At 41.9% G+C, this 22,165-nt stretch overlaps 3 protein-coding genes across 8 annotated transcripts in view; 1 reads left to right on the top strand and 2 right to left on the bottom strand.

Annotated features, from left to right (window-relative positions):
* Nucleotides 1–26: 26 nt before the first annotated feature.
* On the bottom strand, nt 27–11,128 carry LOC130687727 (uncharacterized). The gene is made up of 13 exons (XM_057510902.2): nt 11,029–11,128; nt 10,882–10,973; nt 10,663–10,822; nt 10,406–10,610; nt 9,504–9,626; nt 2,413–9,411; nt 2,214–2,346; nt 1,927–2,158; nt 1,678–1,861; nt 1,431–1,616; nt 1,192–1,368; nt 1,036–1,125; nt 27–971 (listed from the first exon to the last, which is right to left on the bottom strand). The coding sequence occupies exons 1-13, from the start codon at nt 11,086–11,088 to the stop codon at nt 790–792; spliced, it is 8,823 nt and encodes a 2,940-aa protein (XP_057366885.1). The 5' UTR covers nt 11,089–11,128; the 3' UTR covers nt 27–789.
* A 421-nt stretch (nt 11,129–11,549) lies between these two features.
* On the top strand, nt 11,550–12,269 carry LOC130687761 (mitochondrial import inner membrane translocase subunit Tim13-like). Its single transcript, XM_057510949.2, has 3 exons — nt 11,550–11,786; nt 11,842–11,910; nt 12,114–12,269. Exons 1-3 carry the CDS (start codon nt 11,679–11,681, stop codon nt 12,207–12,209), a joined length of 273 nt encoding a protein of 90 aa, XP_057366932.1. The 5' UTR covers nt 11,550–11,678; the 3' UTR covers nt 12,210–12,269.
* Nucleotides 12,270–12,460: 191 nt separating this feature from the next.
* Nucleotides 12,461–22,165, bottom strand: part of LOC130687762 (dystrophin, isoforms A/C/F/G/H-like) — a 50,630-nt gene continuing 40,925 nt past the window's right edge. For all 6 annotated transcript variants that reach the window (XM_057510950.2, XM_059494859.1, XM_059494856.1 and 3 more), the window contains 19 exons: nt 20,400–20,644; nt 20,164–20,308; nt 19,858–19,981; nt 18,732–18,904; nt 17,250–17,384; nt 16,954–17,084; nt 16,602–16,766; nt 16,259–16,395; nt 15,955–16,159; nt 15,786–15,871; nt 14,792–14,976; nt 14,579–14,721; nt 14,386–14,497; nt 14,061–14,314; nt 13,841–13,990; nt 13,475–13,772; nt 13,271–13,391; nt 13,075–13,203; nt 12,461–12,977 (listed from right to left, as the gene is read on the bottom strand). In XM_057510950.2, coding sequence (XP_057366933.1) covers nt 12,895–12,977; nt 13,075–13,203; nt 13,271–13,391; nt 13,475–13,772; nt 13,841–13,990; nt 14,061–14,314; nt 14,386–14,497; nt 14,579–14,721; nt 14,792–14,976; nt 15,786–15,871; nt 15,955–16,159; nt 16,259–16,395; nt 16,602–16,766; nt 16,954–17,084; nt 17,250–17,384; nt 18,732–18,904; nt 19,858–19,981; nt 20,164–20,308; nt 20,400–20,644 — 3,021 coding nt within the window. In that variant the 3' untranslated portion in view covers nt 12,461–12,894. The remainder of the gene's footprint in view (nt 12,978–13,074; nt 13,204–13,270; nt 13,392–13,474; nt 13,773–13,840; nt 13,991–14,060; nt 14,315–14,385; nt 14,498–14,578; nt 14,722–14,791; nt 14,977–15,785; nt 15,872–15,954; nt 16,160–16,258; nt 16,396–16,601; nt 16,767–16,953; nt 17,085–17,249; nt 17,385–18,731; nt 18,905–19,857; nt 19,982–20,163; nt 20,309–20,399; nt 20,645–22,165) is intronic.

The following is a 22,165-nucleotide window of genomic DNA, read 5'->3' as shown; positions in this document are numbered from 1 at the left end:
AATACATTGTTTTGATTCGAAATTGATCGCTGATCACGAAAATCGGGTATATTTTTAAACTGGGCTTATCGATTTTGAATTAACCGTAAAAAACTAAAAGTCGGGCTTATTTTGTGGGGCTTGAAATTTTGTCCTTTTAAAATTAATATCATTGAATCTAGATAGCTATATACGATTCTGATTCAAAATTTAACAAGAAACACGATAAAGAAATTTTTTTTACGTAGAGTTTATAGTTTTTGAATAATCAAAGAAGTTTGATGTGTCACACTAGCGCTGTAGCGTACTGGCGCGCTAGTAATCGTTTCGATTCGCACCTAATTTGATATTTTAGAATACTCAAAAACTATAAACTCGGGCTTAAAATTTGTAACTGCAAAAACTGAAACTCATTGAAATTGGTTGAAAATTACAGACTACAGTCAAAATTGAATGTTGATTCCGGTAAAGTTGTTATTTTTTCAGTAATTCATTCGTTGTAGTTTAGCTTGCAACTAGCACGCCAGTACGCGACAGCGATAGCCTCAACTTAAATATTGGGTGTGTTTAAAAAACGGATTACGCATTTAGCAGAACTGGTTCGATTGATAACTTAACTAGATACGCTTCTGTTAAATGAGCATCAACAATTACACGGGAGCATTCAGTATATGGGATGGCAAAGTTAAATCATGAGCCAAACACATTATCTCCAATGTTGAGTGACGGACAGGAATTGTTGTATAGCCGATGAATTGGTTTGGTTGCTCCTAACTCTGCTTTCAAGTTACTCACTTATCCTTCAACTGACTAGGTAACACAGAGATTTGAATGGCGTTTCAAAAAGGCCTTAAGCAACTGTCGCGAATGTTGACTTAAATTGGTGTTCACAAGTTTCCATGCTTTTATGACTTCGATCACCGACTTAGGATCCTCTTCCTCGCCAAGGAGAACAACAGCTTCAATGGCGGCCTCGTGAATAGCAGGAATGACTGTAAAAAAAAGGGTATGGCGTTACATATGACAGATTGAAAACATGAAAACGCTAAACAGAACCATCATCTGATTGAAGTAGAATTTTCATTGCATCGAGAATCCTTTGCACTCCGGCTCGTTTGCTAGAAGGTACCGTTTTTCCTAGCATTCCTGGTTTTAGAAAAATAAATAAGCCGTATGATGGTTAATTTGAAAACTAGGATAACGGAAACTCACCTATGGCAATGATTACTGCGGCGGCACCTGAATTCGTGCCCTCCCCAGAACTCCAGCGTTGAAGAAAAGGCCACAGTTGCTTTTCGATTACTTGAATAGCAAAATCAATTCCCTCCCACCGGGTAAGTAATGCAAAACTCCAACTTAAATTCGACGCTTCGTCTGCAGAGTTGGTTTCTACAGCAAAGTTAGTGGTTTAACATCAACAAATGAACAGGTTAAAGAAAAGTTTCTATTACCTTTGAAGCGGGTCATGAGGTAGCTTGTCAAATCATCAACTGTCCTAGAAGTCACGTTTTTGTAACCGTAAGTGTTTTGCAAGAACGAACGCGCTTGCAACACCTTACCGGCAATTCCAGGAACGGCTTTTACTTTACAGTTGTGTAAGAGAAGGTAAGCAATCGTTTGATCAATACAAGAAGGACCTGCCGATAAAATGGTGTTATTATAAAATAACTAAACTGATCAGAGGATAATCCATCATACCCAACGGAAATGAGATATGGCGAAGAACATCTGCCCAGACGGACAAGACGGTGTACGTCAAAGCATACGAGCGCGGTGGCAGGAAATAAACGCAATCAAATAAAAATGTTCTAGCTCTAGTTAAAGCGCTTCGAGATCGACAGATAGCCGTATACGCGCGTGCTAGAGAACACATTTCTTCCAACTGTAATCAACAACCAGATTTAAATTAATACGGTACCCTGTCAACTGATACTTAATCATATCTACCGTCAGACTAGAATCTTGCTGGAACATAACGGCACTGCACTCGCTAAGAAATAAGTTACTATACATGTGGAGGTTTTCACTTGGTTCTACAGTCAACTTTGAATTCGCTTCATCCAATTCTTTAAGTATCATGACACATCGCTGATGTACAGCTGCCATCGGCGGAGCAGGCGGTGTTTTGGACAAATCGATTGGACTATCCCAGTCTTTTATAACCGTCGCTACGAGTTTCCTATTAAACAAATAGGTAATCACCAATCAAATTTTTTGGACGAAAATGAAAGTACCGAATCAAAATGAAAGGATGGCTTTTCGAATCGGACCGCATGGCCCTTTCAATTAGGCTATTCCACGATTCTTCAGTGACATTAGGATTCTTAAAAACTCTGTTGACACACAGATTGATATCTTTTTTCAATTCTGAAAAAGAATAACAGAAGTTATAAACAACAATGAATTTATACAAATAAAACATAAAAACCTTACTGCCGGCTTTTTGATTGACAGCGGGATTTTCTTGGAGCAATTCTTTGAAAACAAGTTCAAAAGCAGTTGATTGATGTTCTTCGAGCTCAGCAGAACTAGCCAAAGGAATTTCCACAGTCGATCCCAAACTTCTATTTTTGTCGAACGACTGCAATGGCTGCTCTTCTAGAGATTCGGAACTATTTTCAACATTGCCCGTCTTCTTGTTTACTTCTATACTAGGCGAGTGGGGGCTTTCTTCTACATCAGGCGAGTGGGGGCTTTCTTCTACATCAGGCGAGTGGGGACTTTCTTCGACATCAGGCGAGTGGGGACTTTCTTCTACATTAGGCGACTGAGGGCTTTCTTCGGTGTCGGGCAACCGGGGCCTTTCTTCTACTTCAGTTGGTCGAGGACTTCCCACAGCGTCAGGTGATCGAGGACTTTCTTCTGCGTCAGGCGACAGGGGTCTTCCGTCTACGACCATCACTCCAGAGTTCTCAAATAATTGATGACTGTTTTTCGCGCTATCAGTTAACATACTTTTTTCCGCAATACTTGGAGTTGTAACTGTCATCTCTCTTTCTGGGCAAAAGAGCTGACTCGTTCCTCCCGTATTTACTTCCATCGGTACCCCGTTTTCTGAGAGAGTGTCAATTTTACTAGTAGCCCCCTTTATTACTGTTTCTTCAATTAGCCTAAAATCTTTTGGTTGTATTATTTTGGGTTGCAACTCCTCATTGCCCGACGGCATTCGAGTTTCAAAACTCAATTTCACCATTTCTTGCGGCTTAATTGTTAAGGTACTTTTGATCTTTTGCCTTGTTCTTGCTTCAACAGAAACTTCTTCAAACGGCGTTTCAGTAGCAGTCGATTGAGTAGTTTGCGATGAAACTGTTGGTAGTCCTTCGTGTTGAATTCGTCCTCGTTTGGAAGATGGCGAAATTGTAGCGATGACAGGATCGGATTCCATCCCTCTTTTGGAGGCGTGAGAGACTCTTTTTCTGGTCGGAGTTATCTCTTGAGCTGGAGAGTTGTCTGTAAGTATAGTGTTCGTTAGTACACACTCGCTGGGAGCATTAGGTTCTTTGAAAATGTGCTTTGACGGGGCAACTACCCTAGTCACAGCTTTGGACTTGATCGTTGCAGACAAGAGTGCATCGGAGCACGGCGCAATTGTAGGCTGAGAAATTTTAGCTCCTCTCCCTAAACCTAACGAGAGTCGACTTTGATTGAACATTGAATCACCTTCCCGCTGGCCTTCATTTGGTTTGATGGGCAGAAAGCTGGGCCTGTTTCCCCTACCCAGTGGGACGATGGGTTCGACAAGTTGTGCCATCGCTTGTGCTCGGGAAGTGGCAACAACCGATGGCGTTTGTTTGCTTTCCTTACTCGGCACTATTCTTCGTTCTGTTTCATTCTGATTTCTTGCAGTTGAACTCTTTACTAATTGTTCTTCAATGGGTTGGGGAACGACGTCCGATTCGCTCTCGGACTCGCTCTCCGATTCGCTGGACGAAGATCCAAAAAGTGCCGGTGTCGTTGGTTTTTGTCGTCTTGCAAGTTCCTGTGCTTTTCTTTTCTTTCTAACTGGTGTAGTTGGATTTGATTTTGGAAGGGTTACTTTTTCAACTTCTTTGGTTGAAAACGAAGTAGACAGCCTTTTCTCAGGCGAAGCATTTGGAACTTGGGCCGACACGACGGAGTTTTGAGTTAGTTCGGTTGCGTCATCTTCGTATCCAACGAGATCAGTAGTGCTTCCGACAAGCTGAACAAGTTTCACAATCGGTTGAGGTCTTCTTTCAGCTTCGGCAAAATTTGTCACACCCTGGAAGCAATTGCTCAGTATATCTGGAGATCGGATTTCCAGTAAACGACGACTGACTCTCCTGAAACGAACGCGTGCCTTTATACCCGGATGGAGGTAGGAACCGAATCGTTCGGTTAATTGGTCGCCGAGAGGCAGTTTTTTGCGCGTCCAGTTGAAAGCGCAACGTGGTAAAATTGGGAACCTAGATTTAGGTTCCTCAATTTTCACGGCGGGCTGCGGCTCTGGTGATCTGGGTAAAGGTGAAACGGTTGCGGGCAGATCGATAACATTGGTTCGAATTTGCTTCAAGATAACGGCAACCTCATCATCAGCTGCCGTCCTTTTGACTGCTTGAGTGGAACCTCTGCTCGGGCTATTTTCAGTAACATGAGTCGGAAAAACGTCAGGGGCTTTTATTGGAGTATCTGGTATCCGGGGAACTTTGAAGGCTGACGTTCTTACAGCTTTTAGAATTTGGGGATTTTGAGGAACCGTGGCATATTCTGGTACCTTGCTGCTTATCCTTGGAGAAATAGGTGATTCTTGAACAGAATCTTGGCGATGGACCGGAGAAAGATGTGCATCTTTTTCGGTAGGATTACCATCTCCCACCACTGCTACGGGAAAGCGACAGTTCGAATGGATACCCGTTGGTTTGATTTTATCAAGCTGTAGTGACGGTACAGCTTCAAGATTTTCTTCTGGCAGTAAGGGATGGTTACTTGACAAAACTTCACCCGGTAACATTCGGCTGCTCAATTGGCTGCTTGAAACAGTTACTTGTATAGCAGGAATGGCATGGGAGACTGACAACTCTTTATCATTTATCACGTCTGGCGTTGCTTGGGCTTCATTGTCGAATATATCTTTTGTCTTTTTCCTTAAAGATTCATCAGCCACATCAGCTTTCTCAGTTATCATAGTTCCAAAAACTTCCTCGTTCACTTTACTGATTTCACAGTTATCTTCCGTCAGAGGCAATTCAGTACGATGTTCTTGATCTATCCCAGCGATTGAAATAGCGGCACAATCAAGCAGAATTCTAGACTTTCGAATAATTACTTTTTCTGGAACAGTGGTGCTTGGTTTCTCATCAATTGAGAAGGGCACTTGGATGCTATCTTCTGCATTAGCCAATTTAGATTTCGTGTCTTCAATGAGATTCGTCTCATTCAATTCTGACTCAGACGAACTATTATCGATATCCACATCGAATGCGGAAATGCTGCAACGCCCATTGTTGACATCAGATTCACCAGCGCCCGGTTCAGTATACTGTTGCAATATTTTGGTAACGGGCTTGTCAACACCTTCTGTCGTTGTACAAATCAATTGAGAACTTGGTTCTTCATGCCTTTCGGAAGGAATGTCTATTTTCATACCGGGAGATTCTTCCAAGATTTTTCCAGTTTTTGCAAACGGTTCAGTCATTTCTTCCTCTCTTCCCAATTGATTGGTAAGATCTTTCTTTGCTTCAACTATTGCAACAGTGCTACAACTATGATGATTGTCTGTATCTTGAATATCTACACTTTCTGCAATGTCAGTACTCGGCGTTTCTTCCAAACGGAAAGGCCGCTGACGGGTGAACTCTTTATTCGAAAAATTGGATTTGTTTTCTTCTGGGAGGTTCGTAGCCTCTGAACCTGATTTTGAGGAACTGATATCAAGGTCCTCATGCAACTCGAAAATGCTGTACTGCACATTGGTGTCTGGTTCGTCGGTTCCCGATGCAGGATTCCTTTGGCAACCTATAGGTACAGGATCTTTGTTGTTTTCCGCCAATCCATTGATCTGTTCTTCAATTTGTCCTTTATGGTTTGCAGTAATGAAGTTTATTCTCGCATTTGGAGATTCTTCCAAGTTATCGCCACTGCAAAAAGGTAGGATTCTTGATTCCTCGTTGGTTTCCTCGGACGGTACTTCAGACGGAAGTTTTTTAGCTGCTTGTGTGGAACCTATGCTCTGCGGGCTATTTTCAGTTGCATTGGTCGGAAAAACGTTGGGGGCTTTTATTGGAATATCTGTTATCAAGGGAACTTCGAAGGATGACGTTCGTACAGCTTTTAGGATTTGAGAATTTTGTGTAACTGTGGCAGATTCTGATACGTCGCTGCTTCTCCTTGGAAAAACATGTGGTTCTTGAACCGAATCTTGGCAATGGACTAGTGAAAGATGTGCATCTTTTTTAGCAGGACTACCATCTCTCATATCTGCTACAGAAACGCGACAAGGTGAATGGATACCCGTTGGTTTGGTTTTATCTAGCTGGGGTGGCGGTACAACTTCACGATTTTCTTCTGACAATAAGAGATGGTTGTTTGATAAAGTTTCACCCGGTAACATTGGGCTGCTGGAGACGGTTATTTGTTTCGCAGGAATGGCATGGAAGACTTGCAAATTTTTATCATTTATCACGTTTGGCGTTGCCTGGGCTTCATTGTCGAGCTCGTCATTTGCTGTCTTTTCCCTTAAAGATACATCAGCAAAGACCACAGCAGCTTTCTCAGTTATCATAGTTCCAAAAACTTCCTCGTTCACTTTGCTGATTTCACAGTTATCTTCTGTCAGAGGCAATTCAGTACGATGTTCTTGATCTACCCCAATGATTGAAACGGCGCCACAATCAAGCAGAATTTCAGGCTTTCGAATAATTACCTTTTCTGGAACAGTGCTGCTCGATTTTTCATCAATTGAGAAGGGCACTTGAATGCTATCTTCTGCATTAGCCAATTTAGATTTTGTGTCTTCAATGAGCTTCGACTCATCCAATTCTGGTTCAGACGAACTAATATCGATATCCACATCAAATGCGGAGATGCTGCAACGCCCATTCTTGGCATTAGATTCTCCAGCGCCCGGTTCAGTATACTGTTGCAATATTTTGGTAGCTGGCTTTTCAACACCTTCTGCCGTTGTACAAATCAATTGAGAACTTGGTTCTTCATGCCTTTCGGACGGAATGTCGATTTTCGTAAATGGCGATGCTTTTTTTCCAATGGCGAAGATTTTTCCAATTTTTGTAGACGGTTTAATCGTGTCATTTACTCCTCCAAACTGACTAACAAGATCTTTCTTTGTTCCAACTCTTGCAACAGTGCTACAACCATGATGATTGTTTGTATCTTGAACATCTACATTTTCTGTAATGTCAGTACTAGGGGTTTCCTCCAAACAGAAAGATGGCTGATGACTGAATTCTTTATTCGAAAAATTAGATTTCTTTTCTTTCAGGGGGTCTGTAGTCTCCGATTCTGATGAACTGATATCAAGGTCCGCATGCAATACTAAAATGCCGTTCTCCACTTTGGTGTCTCCTTCGTCGGTTCCCGTTTCAAGATTCTTTGGGGATCCTATAGTTATGGGATTTTTTTCGTTTTCCGTCAATACATTGATCTGTTCTTTGATTTGTTCTCTATGCTTTGCAGTAATCCCATTCATGCTCGTATTTGAAGATTCTTCCAAGTTATCGCCACTGCAAAATGGTAGGATTCTTGATTTCCCGTTGCTCCTCTCAGCTGATACTTCATTTTGAAGCTCTTTATCTACTCCAACGCTTGAAACAGGGGTACCACTCTGACCAGCGTTTGTCTCTGGACCTTTTACACTTTCTGGAACGAAATTGCTATGTACAGGGTCCAAAGAAGGGGACGCCACAAGGACAGTCTCCGTATTCGATAATTCGGATATCGTTTCTTCAATACGTTGGCTTTTTGAGTATTGAACATTTACATTTCCTAGGGTTGCAGTACTAAGATCTTCATCCAAAAGGACTGGTGCCTGAACAGCAACTTCCACATTCAAGGATTTGGATTGGATTTCTTCGTTAGACTTCTTCACATCAGAATCTGGATTGGATGAACTAGCATTAAGATCTGTATCCAACGCGAAAATACTATCTGAATTCACAGTTTCTTCTAGTTGTTCAGACATTTTCTGCTGAAGGGACTGTGTCGCATTTGAATTTTGTGTTGGCGCATTAATGTCAATATTGTTTTCTAATTCGAAGATGTTTCTAGATGCATTACTTTCATTCCATGTTCCCGTTCCTGAAGTAGGGCTGCATGGCAATTCTCTCATTACAGACTTTTCGACGGGGTCGCTAATAGTTTTTTCGCCGATGTCCAAGGATGCTGTTGTTGACGATGGGATGGTATTCAGTAGCGTATTTCTATCATCACTTTTGTTCACGGTTGACAATTTACATGTAGGTACAGGAATCATATCGAGATCGGAATCTGAAGAGCTATCAAAATCGAACAAGGAAGAAGGGTTGGCTGACGTTTGAAATTCCGACTGTTCTTTTGCCACATACTGATCCCCTGCTAGTTTACCATTTTTCTCTTTTGATCTGTCATCAGAAATGTCTGGTTCAAATAAACTGATTAGCGGTTTGACTCCCGCGATGGATTCCGTAGTTGGTGTTGTCGATGTTTTGGTAATCGTTCGGTTATCTTCAAATAGTTTTAAAGCATCGGGAAGCTCTGAATCTGATTCCGAAGAGCTTAAAGATCCATGTAAATTTTTCTTCCTGAAAGGGCCTTGCCCAACGGTTGGCTCCGTCATCAACACGGTTTCCATCGACACAAGGGATCGGCATGGTATGTCATCAACCGATTCCGGTAAATTTGACTGGGTAATAGCTTTAGGATTCGGCGTGACGAAATCTTCGGGACTTTTCGGACCTGGTAACTGCGTTATCTTTACAGATCTTGAACGAGTGCGGGGCCCAGAGCTTTTGCTGTTTTCTTTTTCTGATTCTAACGCATTGTCTGCATCCGAGCTCTGTGAAACGGAATTTTGAGAAACTGTTCTTGTACGTGCGCGTGTCGTTCGAGTCTCCGGCGAGGTTTTATTCGGTGATGATTTCTTCGAAGATGTTCCACTATCATGACCGCGCCTTCTTTGAGCTCTGACAGGAGTTTGCTCAGTTTGTTTGATGAAAAGGGACTTACCAGGAGATTTCGATCTTTCTATTAAACGGGACGATAAGTGTTCTTCCGACATCGCCATGTCATTCCGGAGAGTATCTATTGGCGTTGTCACAGATTCGGATCCATTCCCATCGTCCAATAAATGTTCGAGTAACTTTGATTGTTCATCAATTTCATTTGCTTCCATAATATCTGGATCCACAACTTCACCGGTCTCTTGATACTCTTTGTTACACAATTTTATGAAAAATCGTTTTTGTAAAGCGCTAAGTTTCCCTTTAAAAAAAAATTTATAAAAAAAAATAAAATAAAAAAATTAATAAATAAAAAGATTTCACTAATAGAGCTTATCAAAACAACAAAATTACCTTGGGATTCTGCAAGCCTGCCCCATTCTTTTGCATATTTCATAAGCTGTGTGTAGTCCTTTTGGATTTTTGTGAATTCCTTTTTGGATTTGGTGGCCGTTTCTCTAGCGTCTTTTAGCTGACCTACAATTAATTCCAAGAATGAATATTAGTGTCTGACGAGAACACATAAGCGCTTCGTTTAGTTGAAATTGAATTTTAAAAAATTCGATAACATAATTTAAAAAAAAACCCTGAAGCAATTGCGGCACTTACCTTAACTTATTAACAAACATTAAAATATGAACCTGATGAAAAATTCGCCATTTAGACGCATAAAGTTAGTAGAACTTGTATAACTCTAAACCTCAGGAGAACTTTGGTTTTATGTGAAGGCAGATTGTAACAATTTCACCAAACCGTTGCCCACATCGAGGAATTTGCTTGCAATAATAATTTCTATCTCTTTCAACATTGCTTTTACTTTTCCAATACACTACCCTAAAAGAGTTCTGTCATCAGCCAGCGTACAACTTACAGAAATTCTATTGAAACAACTCCAGCTGATTTCATAGGTTTAAACTACCCACAAGGTTACACTACCCACAGGTACACTACCCTATAACCCACAATTACTGTTGTAAGTGGATTTTCAGTTTTATCCTTTTAAAAAAATTTCAAGAATGGTGCCTAGAGGTGGACATGGGGTGCCTTGAATCTGTCTCTTTGAACAAGATTTTAACACTTCTTACATTTATAGTGCTACAACACATGGCCTAATATGGATGAGCCTTACACTTTTCAAGTTTCTTTTACTATCAATAGAGAAGAAGCCAGGGATCACTCTTACCCAAAATAGAACTGTACTTGCTTTAATGTTTGGTAGAGGGGCAGACTATCCACATAACAGGAGAGATAATTACCTTTTAAGACTTGCAGTTTGTTTTCTATTTTTTCATGATCTCTGGATACTGTGGCACTATGTTTTGCCTCCGTTTCATACTTCTCCAGAATTTTAACTTTTTCAACAAGCTGGGAAGTAAAATTTTGCCCTGCTTCTGCTTGAAACTTCCACTTTTGAGCTTCATCACACAATTGTTTAACTTTGACTTCATATTCAGAATTTGCCTGTGATAGAAAAATTATATTGTTGCATGATAGGAGTATTAAAAAACGATACCTTTTTTAAAAGCTCGGCATTGGCACAAAGCTGTGTATACTCCTGATTCCGAATACTCAAATCACGATGAAGCTGATCTATTAGGTGAACAAACTCTTCATTTTTCCTAGTGAGTATATCCCGTTCCACTTTGGAGGCCTGGTATTCTCGAATGAGTTTACTAACAGATTAAAACAAAGGTTATAAACACATAAAATATAAAAGCATGCTGTCTTTTACTCAGTTCCAATAATTTTCTGTTTGAGAGTTAGGAAACCAGCTAATTGTTGTGCATTGTTGTTTTCCATTTGTATGTTTCTCTTTTCCATCTCCTGTTATAAAAACATAATTAGCTACAGTTGGTCACAGAATTATGCACTGTTTTACATTTCGTAGAGCGCTGCAGTTTCTACAGCCCTCCTCAACAACTTCGTGATCCATCGTCATTTATCGGAGAAGCACTTTGTACCAGAACAATTAACTAAACACTTTAAAGAAAATTAGAACAATGAAAATAAGCAAAAAAATAATTGTTGTACGCTATTAACTCGTCATTTATACGTTAACAGCTATCGGTACGAGTTTCCTTTCGCTCTCAAAAGTTAAAACACAAAAACACGTGGATTTCATGAAAATAAACTGTAGGGTAAAAAAAAATGAAGCGAGAAACAAGGAATTTTCTACCCGTTGGAAATAGTAAGCGAAACTAGCGAACACAGCGGCAAAATCTTTCAGCTATGGAATAGTCAGGCTATGTTCCCTCTTACTTGGTTCGTGGAACAATTTGGTCTCAGCTGTGGTGCTAGTACGTACTAAATTTTTCCTTTTCGTCCTTGTCCCTATCATAGGGCACAGCCTACCAAGGCTGGAATACGTGGAATGAGGATGAGGAAAGAAGACGAAACATTTACCAGTACATCGGTACGTGCTAGCTAGCCGGTTGAACACGTTGCTCCCGAATTCGTACAAAATCCTAATCAGCAAGCTCTAGCTTGTTGAAACATATTAAAGTCTCGCAAGACAATTTGTCCATCATAATGGATTCCCTCCCAAGTACAGGACGCATGACTGGAGCCCAACGAGAAGAGTTGATTGAACAAGTGAAACAGCAGATAGCTATCGCCACAGCACAGGAGCTGCTAACCGTAACTATTTTTAAATTTTAAACAACTGAATAAAACTAATAATGTTCTTCACTAGAAAATTTCCGAAAAATGTTTTAAAAAGTGCATCATCAAGCCCAGCTCATCACTTGATAGCTCAGAACAGGTTTGTCATATTTTGTACTCCCAACTCCTCACGCTAAGTTCATTGATCATTATTGTGTTTTTGTTTGTTATTATGGTACAAATTGTTGACACATGCAGTATAAAAGGTGTCTTGTTATTCAAAGTTATAAGGCTTTTATGGCCTTGCACTTTGATTGCAACTTTTTATAAATCATTGGTTTTATTGTTTGTTTCACTTTTTAGAAATGTATTGCCATGTGCATGGACCGTTACATGGATTCATGGAACCTGGTGTCTAAAACTTACAGCAGTCGTCTTCAAAAGGAGAGTATGAGATAAAAATAGTAGCTATGTATGATGCGCCAATTGTAGAATTTCATTACATAAATCAACAACTGATTTCTCTGTGTCTAAATCTCCATTCAATTGCTGTTTGAATGGTATTCTAACGAGAAATTGTGTTTTGCTACAACAGTTGCACTCACTGAGTAGATCCCAAACGTAGTAACTCAGATCAAGTACAATGATGAATATAGTTGTTTTCATGTTTGAAAAAGAAGCAAGTGAGATGAGACAACACAGACTTCACATTCCGTGTAAAACAGGGAACTGTTGGTTTTATTCAGTGTGTGCCATAGAGGAATAGATACTCCCAAGAATTGTTGTGGTTGTACGAAAACTACATGATATGTTAAACTGGATGTTAACTAGTAAATCTACATGAAACAGTTTTGGGCTGGCTGTCATACTCCTACTCCCAAAATCATTGGCAAAGTGAAGAAAACAAAAATTTGACAAAAGAGAAAGAATTGACGTTAGATCATTCAACGTATGAATGACGCGAATAGGGCAGGAGGTCTTAAAACCAATAACATGATATAAAACATAATGGAAGAACAGCTTCTTACACAAGCAGCGTGTTTCCAATTTCCTTTCTTTTTCCTTCTTTTCTGTGTTAATTCATGAACAGCAACAATAACTTTCTACATGACATTCCAACACGGTAACCATTCCTATTGTGGTTTCAATCCTCTTCGTCCGTCAATCCTGGAGACTGATCGTCCGTCATTACGTTCACCAGTGAGCCAACAGCTTTTCCCAAGTCACCTACAAGGAAGAAATACAAAAATACGCCATGCTTTTATGCTGGAGAAATTGGACGGCATAACTAGTAAGTCTAAAAAAACGTGTGCTCTCAACTTACCCGCCATGAAAAGAAGGTTGCCTACGTTATGCGCATTGTACGTGTTTGAACTAGTGGTAGCGCCGTGAGGCGGAGGAGGAGGCCTAGTTTCTAATCGATCCATCACGCCGTGTTCGGCCCACGAATGACCTGCAGAAGTAAAAAAAAAACGTGTGACATAAAATAAAATAACATGGTACGAGACTGAACGGCATACTTTTGTCATGACCATTGGTCCGTACGTGCGTATCCGTTGCGAGGTGTGCAGCTGTTACCGCCCGCGTTTGCAACGTCCCTGTTTTGGCAGGTGACGAGTTGTCCCTGCCATTTCCTCCAGGCTGTTGATGAAAAAAAAAAAGTATAAAAGAAAACCACCATAAATAACAGGTACAACATGACACTAGGTAAAATTCAAACAAACTTCATCTAGTAATTGCCGCAACCGGCTTAGTTGGGTTTCAAGTTGGCGATTGTGCTCTTCTAGTATTTTCATTCGGGCCTCCAGTCGAGTTTTGTGCTGCCTCAATAAGCGGGCTTCGGCCAGCATGTCTCTCTCAACCTCTGAAGTGTGATTACCAGACGACGAGGCTCCAGCCTGATGTGGAATAGGCGTTGCATCGTCCGGCGAGGAAGAGAACGAGAAAGACATTGAAGGTGACTGTTGCGAACGCAGTCGTTCGTACTCAGCTTGAAGAGTGGCATTTTCCTCTTCCAGTTCACTGTAAATTTTCAATTCATTTAGTTGTTACATTAATCAAACGTTTTTGAACTCTCTCGTGAAACGTACCGAATCATCGTTTCGATTTCTTCTTTGTGATTCGAATCTAGAGCGGCTAATAATTGCACCGGGCTCCTCGGAACTACCCCCATTGACATGCCGAGCGCATCTCCGTTCAGAGATCTACAGTACTGAGCTATTAGCTGATGTTCATCTTCCCTATAATAAAAAATTAAAAAAAAAAATTAAAATCGCCATTGCTGACTAATATCTGTGTTGTTCTATATACGATTCTGGGGTGAAATCTTTGTGAATGCCATCCATGACAGAGTTGGCTGCTGAATGGACAAGAACGTCTTGTACCACGCTGGATGGCATCGCGGAAGAAATTTCCGACTGGGCATCGGATGGCGTTGCTGTCCCTTCCAGAGCCGTTTGTACCGGCAAGTAACCCAAACGAGGATGTTTCTTGAAGTATCGCTTGGATTTGAATTTGTTGCGCAATGTGCGAGTGAAATCTTTCAGATCTTCTCCCGATGTTGTCTAAAATACATCGACAAAAGAGAAGGCGGTTTTTAGCACGACCTTTCGAATCAAACGTGGAATGTTATTACCGTCGTGCAATATTCCTGCATCGGGTGAGTCAGTTTGTGATGTTTCGACACTCTTCCCGTGAAAAAACAGGTCTGGCACATGTCGAAACTTAAACACTTGAGGCAACGGTACCTATCGTAACAGCAATCAGCCAAATGAATAAAGTCAGTGACCATTTTGGCGCACCGAAGGGCGCGCATTAATGTATCGTACCTCAAGCCAACAATCGGGGTCGCCTTGCAAACGTTGCACTTTGATTGGTGACGCGCCGATTCCGATGCAGCCAAGCGATGAAGCACCGGGAGCCAGACGACGCTCTGCGGTTCTCGCTTCATCCAAGCTAAGAAGTGGACGGCCTGCAGATCAGCGAAAAATGAATCAAAAGTTGTGCGTTTATTTTCCAGAAACGAGAAACGAATGCATTACCTCAATCGACTGTCGTTGTTTACCGGCTTTTTCAAAACAACTCTTGACCGAAGGTTCAATGTTTGATCCGCCGAATGCGGCCACTTCGCCCAGTTCGCGTGGCATCTGAACGCAATCGTGTAGAAGGACGCCCAGCTTTGGTGCATCAACTAATCGATTGGGATCGGCAATTAGTCGGAACAAATCTAAAGAATAAAGAAAGAAGTAAGTTTCCTTAGAATCAAACCGACAAATCAATACTCTTGTTAACGAGAAATTCAATCGACTGGGGACATCGGGTTCCTTCGATCCCACAAGGTTTCAGTCTCGTCGAACCCCGCCATTAAAATCGTTTACCCTCGAAAACGAACCAACTTCTTGTCCCTTATTTTATTTTCCGAAAGAGACGCGCATCTGGCACGCAGCACATTGGTGCCACTAAGTCCCGAAGTTGATCAGATAAACAATAGGGGCGAAATACAACAAAACTTGGGTGTGCAACGGCTTCGATTGACGGGACAATGCGCCCGACTCAACGGCAACTTCGATCCGTGTTTGGATAAGAAGACATAAAGAGTTTTTACAACTTTTGAATTACATTTCCTGTTCTAGTTCCTTGTGTACGCCGATTTCAAACGAATGTGAGAATATCAGGCTCATCCACGCCTTACAATGTTGCCAGTTGGACTCTCAAAGGTGATAACTATCGGCAAAACCAATCGAAAGTAAAAATATAGGACATGCGTTTTACTAGAATCCCTATTCCCCGGTATGAGTTTGGAACGTGGCGTATACATATAACAAAAGATCATTCATATTTTTGCGTCCCTCTATCGAGAAACCGAGCATGATCCCTTGAAATGGTGCACGTACGGTATATGATTTGAGTAGCATCGCACTAGCCGAGTTTTATGTTTTAAGAAGCGGGAGTCGGATCGCTGTCCCGTCTGGCTGCTGAAATTATGATTCTTGTAACAATGCGGACCTCATTACCACAAAGGATAAAGTTACTCACATCTGTACTTGTCCTCCAAATGGCCGCGACACATCAGAGTGATGACAACTTTGAATGAGAGCACTCGAACTTCGCCAGACCTTTGACTGTTGGGCATCAAAAAAAGACAAACAAAGTTAGAGAAAACGCGGTGCCAAACAGTGACGATAATGCGCATCAATATTTATGCCTATCGTAGACATTGAGGATCCAGTTGAGACACAAGTCAATGATGAGGGGCAGGCGGATCTCGCCCGGATAGGCTGCGACGACGACATCGTAGAGAGAACGAAGGACAGTGACCATATCGGGGATGTCGATCACCTTGTCGTTCTGCGCTCGGAGACCGTGTGCGTCAAAAGTGTCAATGGCCGTGCTCAGCTCGAGCTTATCCACTAAAAGATGAAGACATAAAAAAAAAAAAATAATAAATAAATAAAAGGACGAAAAGTCTTGTTTTAATATCAAAGAAAATGGTTGCGATCGAAACGTACAGCATAGGAACTTTTGGACGCGCCGCAACTTGAGGGCCATCCGGTAAGCCGAGAAGCGGACGTCATTGAACTCGGACAATGAATTCATCAGTTCTTCCAGCTGAGGATGGTCCCATTGAGTCGTCTCCGTCTGGTGACTGAACCCAAGCGCACACACAACCGGGAGACAAAGCGATGGGATTAAAAAAGAAAAAAAAAAAAAGAATAAGTAAATAAGAACAACAATAACAAACCGGACAATCAAATCATCTGATAAATAACTCTTCCGTCAATTAAACCAGTTAGAAAAAAAAAAAACAAAAAAAAAAACAGAGATGTGTGAGAGGGAGATTTTTGTTCTTACTTGACGTAATAAGGAACGTCGGCTTCCGTGACGGATCTCTCCCAGGGCCGGTCAACCGCCGAGGCCAAGAAGCTGTGCAGCAGCGGTCCACTGAGCGCTCCGTCTCGGGTAACGCCGCACAATTGCTGGTATCGATCGTCCATCGAGGCCTGTAACACTTTCCACCTACAAAAAGAAAACAAGCGGACACACGGAGAATATTAGGCCGGATATTAAAGTCGGCCGTGCCATAAATATAACGAATCAATTAGACCAATATTCTTCTCTCTTCTTCTTCTTGCCATGCGTTCATTTAATGAACGATCGTAAACAATTTATTTATTTATTGCCTTTCGTTCGTGGTGGAACTTACCGTGAATTGAGATCGTCCAGTCGGGAAAGATTGGCGTGTGATAACGGGACGCCGGAATCGGCCAAACGTGCAGCTTGGTCGTTGACTTCCTCGATCGTCAGCTGGACTGGGGCAATTTTATCGCTCAGTTCCTGATGCAGATTGAAAAAAACAAACAAAACAAACAGGCAAAACGGTTTACGTAACAATCATTCTAACGGGCAAACCGAAGAGGATAGAGAATCAGAAATGGATAAAAAGGGGGCTTCAACCCCAAACGTCATGTTCGCGAGTGGGCCACAACGGGCCGGTCTTACCTTCAATTGATCCAAGTGTTGCTGGACCTGCTGTGGATTCAGTTCGGTCGGATTGATCCACTTGGAGCGGGCCGCTTCGGCTGGGACCAGGCGGTTAGAGGCGTCGTCCATGCTGCCTTGCAATTGCTGCACTCGCTGTAAAACAAACATATAAAAATTAGGGGAAAAAAAACAAAAAAAAGATAGTAGTGGCACGGCGAAAGCAGGTCGTATAAATTAGATTGCATCGTCTCTCAACATTGTTGATAAATAAACCATCAATGAAAAAAAACAAAAAAAACGAATGGCCTCGAACTGTTTCCTTTCAGCCCTTGAGCTTACCGCCGGACAATAGTTTTGAAACCGAGCCAAAAAAAAAAGAAAAAAGCTTTCGCTCACATAATAACAAACCGGGATAGACCTGATAGAGTTGGAAGAAAACGAACGTCTCTGTCAAAACGGACATGATCAAACCGTCGTCGTAGGCGATCAAATGGAAAACGGAAAACAATGGCCTTAGCTGGGGCAAAGTCGAGCTGACAATAAAAGGAACAAGACGGAGCACAGCGGGAGGAAAATACAAGGCGGGCACGGTCCGCTCAGCAAAATCCAATGTCTGGTTGCTGCCGAAGCGAATCTTCGAAAAGAAATAACATCAGACGACTTCACAGTTTTTGTAGGACATATTTTTTTTTTTTCTTTTCTTTTTTGTTCTTTCTCGTTTGTTTTTTTTGTTTTTTTTTCCAGCGGGTAGCCGACAACATCCGCGGCAGATCCGTGGGCGATGGAACGGAGGGAGGAAGCCAATGCCGCCCCCACTTGTTTCCTTTGCGTTGATCGCCTTACGTTCCGATCGGATTACACGACCAGTAAAGGCCAACATGTAACGTCAAATGTTTGTTCAGCTATTAAGCTTCAAGGTTCCAGGAAAGGGGGGGGGGAAAGAAAATGGACCGAAGGTGTCGAGTGTCCAGTCGACTGGAACGGATCTACTCTGAACTGTTCCAAGCTCCAGCAAACATGGCTCGTGTGTGCAAAGATTTACGCCCTTAACGTTCCGATGACGTGGCGTAGGTATTCAATGAACGTCAAACCGCCGTAAAGTTCCATGGAGCCACCTGTGCGCACACTGGAGGGATCCAAACTCATTGTATGCAAGATATGGTGATTTTTGCTAATCGACGTTGTGTGTGCGTGCAGCTTTTTCGATTACGTGCTACGCAAAATGCCAGACATTTGGAAATTGCACTCGTTAGAAAAAAAAAAACAACTGGAACCGTCTAGCCAAAATGGAAGACTAGGGCCGACTTAATCTAATGGAGAGCAAGTATCCGTTATTGCCCTTCTTCCGCGAAAGCTTTTTTTTTTTTTTTTTTTTTTTCTTTTTCTGAAAACCTCCAAGAACTTTCGAGTGCCCACCAAACAAAACAAAACAAAAAAAAAAAGGAGGGCAAAAAAAAAAAAAAAAAGAGGGAAAGGCAATAAGAGACAAACAATATTTACGTTGGTGGTGGTGTCCAAGTCGACGTTCCATCGTTCGGTGCGCTCACGCAGGGCAGCCCATCGTTCGGCCAACTTGGTCCCTTCGCGGCGGATGCCTTGCGTCAGTTCGCGTGCGGCCTCTTCCGCGCTGCGGTAACCCCGCGAATCACCCGGCAGCAGGTCCCGGTTGGCGGCTATAAAAAAAAAAAAAATAATAATATATATAAAGTAAAAATATGAATTTTGGTTTTTGGTTTTCTTTTTTTAGAACATACAAACGGCGAGGGCAGTTAACGTTCGTGACACCTAAGGCCACCAAAAAAAAAAAAACACCGAATGAAATTCCAACAGATTTTGTTTTAATATCATCTCCCCGGCTTTACGTAACTCAAATTCCACTCGGAACCGGTTCCACAACAATTACCCAAAGAAGAAAAAAAAAAAAAAAAAAAAAAAAAAAAAGAGAGGGGATGAAAAGCCGAAGCGAACGAGCGATTATACATCTCAATGTCGATGGTTCGATGTAGCGTGTGTGTATGAATTAGGAACAAAAAAAAAAAAAAAAAAAAAAAAAAAAAGGAAGACTGAAAGAAGAGGGGGAGGGGGGGTGGGAGCGAGAAGAATGGAAGCCTGTGAAGCTATCGGGCTCGGTTGAAGAGATCTTTAATGCCAAATTGAAAAATGGCAAAGGCAAAATGTCTTGCTTTTCACGATTTCCCCTTCTCATTTCTGGTCGTCCCGTTCAATATCTTTGTTGAAGGCGAGAGAAAACAAAAGAAACCATCCGTTGTCTCTTTCAACGCAAAAAAAAAAAACAAAAAAAAAAACGGGCATAAAGAGCTGCAAAACACACACACAGACAGTTGTCGCTCTTCTCGATGTTTTTCAAATAATAGACATCACGAAAAAGAAAAGCAACTGCTCAACTAGAACTGGAAAGAAATCGATCCAGCAAGCTCATCGATCAGCTCTCATCACCGCGCAACGCCTCGCGTTTCGGTCAATAGAAAAGAAAAAAAAAAAAAAAAAAAAAACTGAACATGTTTTTCTCTCTTCTTTTTTTAAACTACAAAACAAATCATAAATCCCGCAGGCAAGATGAAGTAACACGAAGCAACTGGAAAAAAAAAAAAAAAAGATGAATTACCTTCCGAATCACTGGCGTCGGAGAGCGGCGCTTCATTGGCCACAAGCTGTCGCCCGGTTAAGATGCTCTGCTCGATCAACGGTCGTTTATCATCCAGCTGTCGGCGGAACGCTCTGAAATCATCCTGCACACGGACGGAAGGGTGTGCCGTAAAGCGGACAGTAAAGAAAAAAAAAAAAAAAAAGAGAGAGAGAGAGGGAATAAAAAAATATATATATCATTCATATCAGAGGCATGTTCTCATTGGTGGGCGTCTTCTAGTTTAGAAAAAAAAAGAAAAGAAAAGAAAGGGGAGTTCGCCTTTACTTGTTGCTTGACCAGTGTCGACAGATCTCCGCGAATCGGCCCCAATCCCGTCAATTCCGTGTCTTTGCGGATGACCCACTCGATGAGTTCCCGGAGAGACAGCAGCAACGCGTTCCAGTGTTCCGTATTGTTCTCCAAACGATTCCTAGACACGCATGCAAATTTCAGTTAGGTTGTTTTTATTGGGTGGGGACGTGGGTTGTGGCCCGCTTCATTCTTTGCCAAATGTTGCATACCTGATGGCCACTGTTTTGGCTCTTAGTCCGTGCCACCTACGGTTCATATCGTCCAATCGTTGCCTCAGCATGAGCGCATCGTCGTTATTGGCCTGTTGTTGTTGTTGTTGTTGTTGTTGTTGTTGCTGCGGCCTCTGTCCGTTGTTGCGGTAATCGTCATCGCTCAGCGTGTTGATCAATCGTTGACCGGCTCCGGCCAGTCCGGCTTGTTCGTCACGCCGTCCGTCCAGTTCCACAGACAATTCCTGCATACCAAAATCACATCATGAGAATCGATTTGAATTTTTTTTAAATTGTGCGGAACAATTGAAAGAAATGATTAAAAAAAAAAAAAAAAAAAAAAAAAAAAAATGCAAAACGCAAATGCAAAAAACGTGAAAAATGCAAAACGGGATGGCGGACACACACAACCTTTTCGATCGTTCGTATCAAACGGACAAGTTTGTGGACGAAACGGATGAAACGGGCATCCGAACGGCCCAACGCCTGTATAAAAGCCAATCGTTTGCCGAGTAATAAGGCTCGCCGCGCTCTCGGAGACCATCTCGTTTCAACTGTGTCCTTTCCGCCGGCCATTTTGCTGGCCGGCGCAACGAGCCCACAAAGGCTTCCCATAACGTTTGTTTTGTTGTGTGTATCACCGCTTATCACGCATGTTTACGGACGATACGTGGGCAACAGAGGACTCACAACAATAACAAGCCAAGCACTGCTCGCACAAGAACGTGATGTTTCCCTGTCGCATCCTCCCGCTCCCTTCCGGAAGGAGCGGAAATCCGACACATTTTCACCGCCCTATTCTCTGAGTTTGACGTTTCTTCTTTCGTGAAAAAGCAAAAGAAAAGAAAAGAAATTTGGGATTCGAATTCTCGTTGTGTGCCACACAGTTCACCCAGGCAACCAGCCGAGACGGACGACGTGCGTATTAAAGCCAGTACCGCAATCGACTGAAAAAAAAAAATACACACACCTTCACAACGGTCGTCTAGACATCCATTCTCTTCTTCTTCTTCTTCTTCGTTTCTCCCCTTTTGGGCTGGATAGAGGTTCGTGAGTTGCCGTGTTCGATACCTTCGTCTATTCCAATATACGAGTTGGCCTCTCCCATAGAAGGGCCGGTCAAGGTAACTACATGCCAACGCGTTCATTTCGCTGCTTTATTCTTCTATCCGTTATGTTGTTTTTTGTTTTGTTTTTTTTTTTTCTTTTTCGGTTTAAAAAAAAAAAAAAGGAAAGGGCCTCTGGCTGTCGTGAGTATTGATACCCCCGCATACACGGAAGAATTTTCCTTGCCAGGCATTTTTTGTTTTTTGTTTTTTTTTTTTATTTTTCTCCTGTTGATTGCGCATGCAAATGAGAAGCCCACCGAGTTGCTAGAATGTACATTCATTTTTCGCCAAGAATGCGCCGTCACTCCCATCAGGTTGCGTGATTCACGTTTGATCAGCGCAGGCATTCGGCTAATCCATACATCATCATCGCGTGGCTTTCATTGTATTTCCTATTGGACTTTTGTTTTTTATTTTCTTTCTGATTTCTTTCGTTTCGTTTCATTATCTATTTATTTTTTTGAAATAAAAAAGAAACGCGTTTTAAAAACATCAATGGTCGTCGGACGAATAACGTGAAAATAAAAGGCCATCACGGTCGTCGTCGTCGTTCGCCGTTCGCATTCGAGTTGGCAAAGTCAGAGTGGGTGATGATCACCAAAGAGCAGACGCGTGTAAAAGACGACGGAAGAAAGCAGTTGGAATTTTTTTTCCTTT

This window comes from Daphnia carinata, chromosome 4 (assembly GCF_022539665.2).
Source record: "Daphnia carinata strain CSIRO-1 chromosome 4, CSIRO_AGI_Dcar_HiC_V3, whole genome shotgun sequence".
Classification (NCBI taxonomy): domain Eukaryota; kingdom Metazoa; phylum Arthropoda; class Branchiopoda; order Diplostraca; family Daphniidae; genus Daphnia; species Daphnia carinata.
Note: the sequence above shows the minus strand (reverse complement) of the source record. Positions and strands in the feature narration are given on the sequence as shown.

Bases quoted from the DNA above. Each gene is read 5' to 3' on its own strand.
- LOC130687761 (XM_057510949.2), top strand. From the start codon at position 11,679: ATGGATTCCCTCCCAAGTACAGGACGCATGACTGGAGCCCAACGAGAA. The intron at 11,787-11,841 runs GTAACTATTTTT...GTTCTTCACTAG, and splicing joins CAGCACAGGAGCTGCTAACC to AAAATTTCCGAAAAATGTTT. The intron at 11,911-12,113 runs GTTTGTCATATT...TTCACTTTTTAG, and splicing joins CACTTGATAGCTCAGAACAG to AAATGTATTGCCATGTGCAT.
- LOC130687727 (XM_057510902.2), bottom strand. From the start codon at position 11,088: ATGACGATGGATCACGAAGTTGTTGAGGAGGGCTGTAGAAACTGCAGC. The intron at 10,974-11,028 runs GTAAAACAGTGC...TTTTTATAACAG, and splicing joins ACTGCAGCGCTCTACGAAAT to GAGATGGAAAAGAGAAACAT. The intron at 1,369-1,430 runs GTAATAGAAACT...ACTTTGCTGTAG, and splicing joins CCTCATGACCCGCTTCAAAG to AAACCAACTCTGCAGACGAA.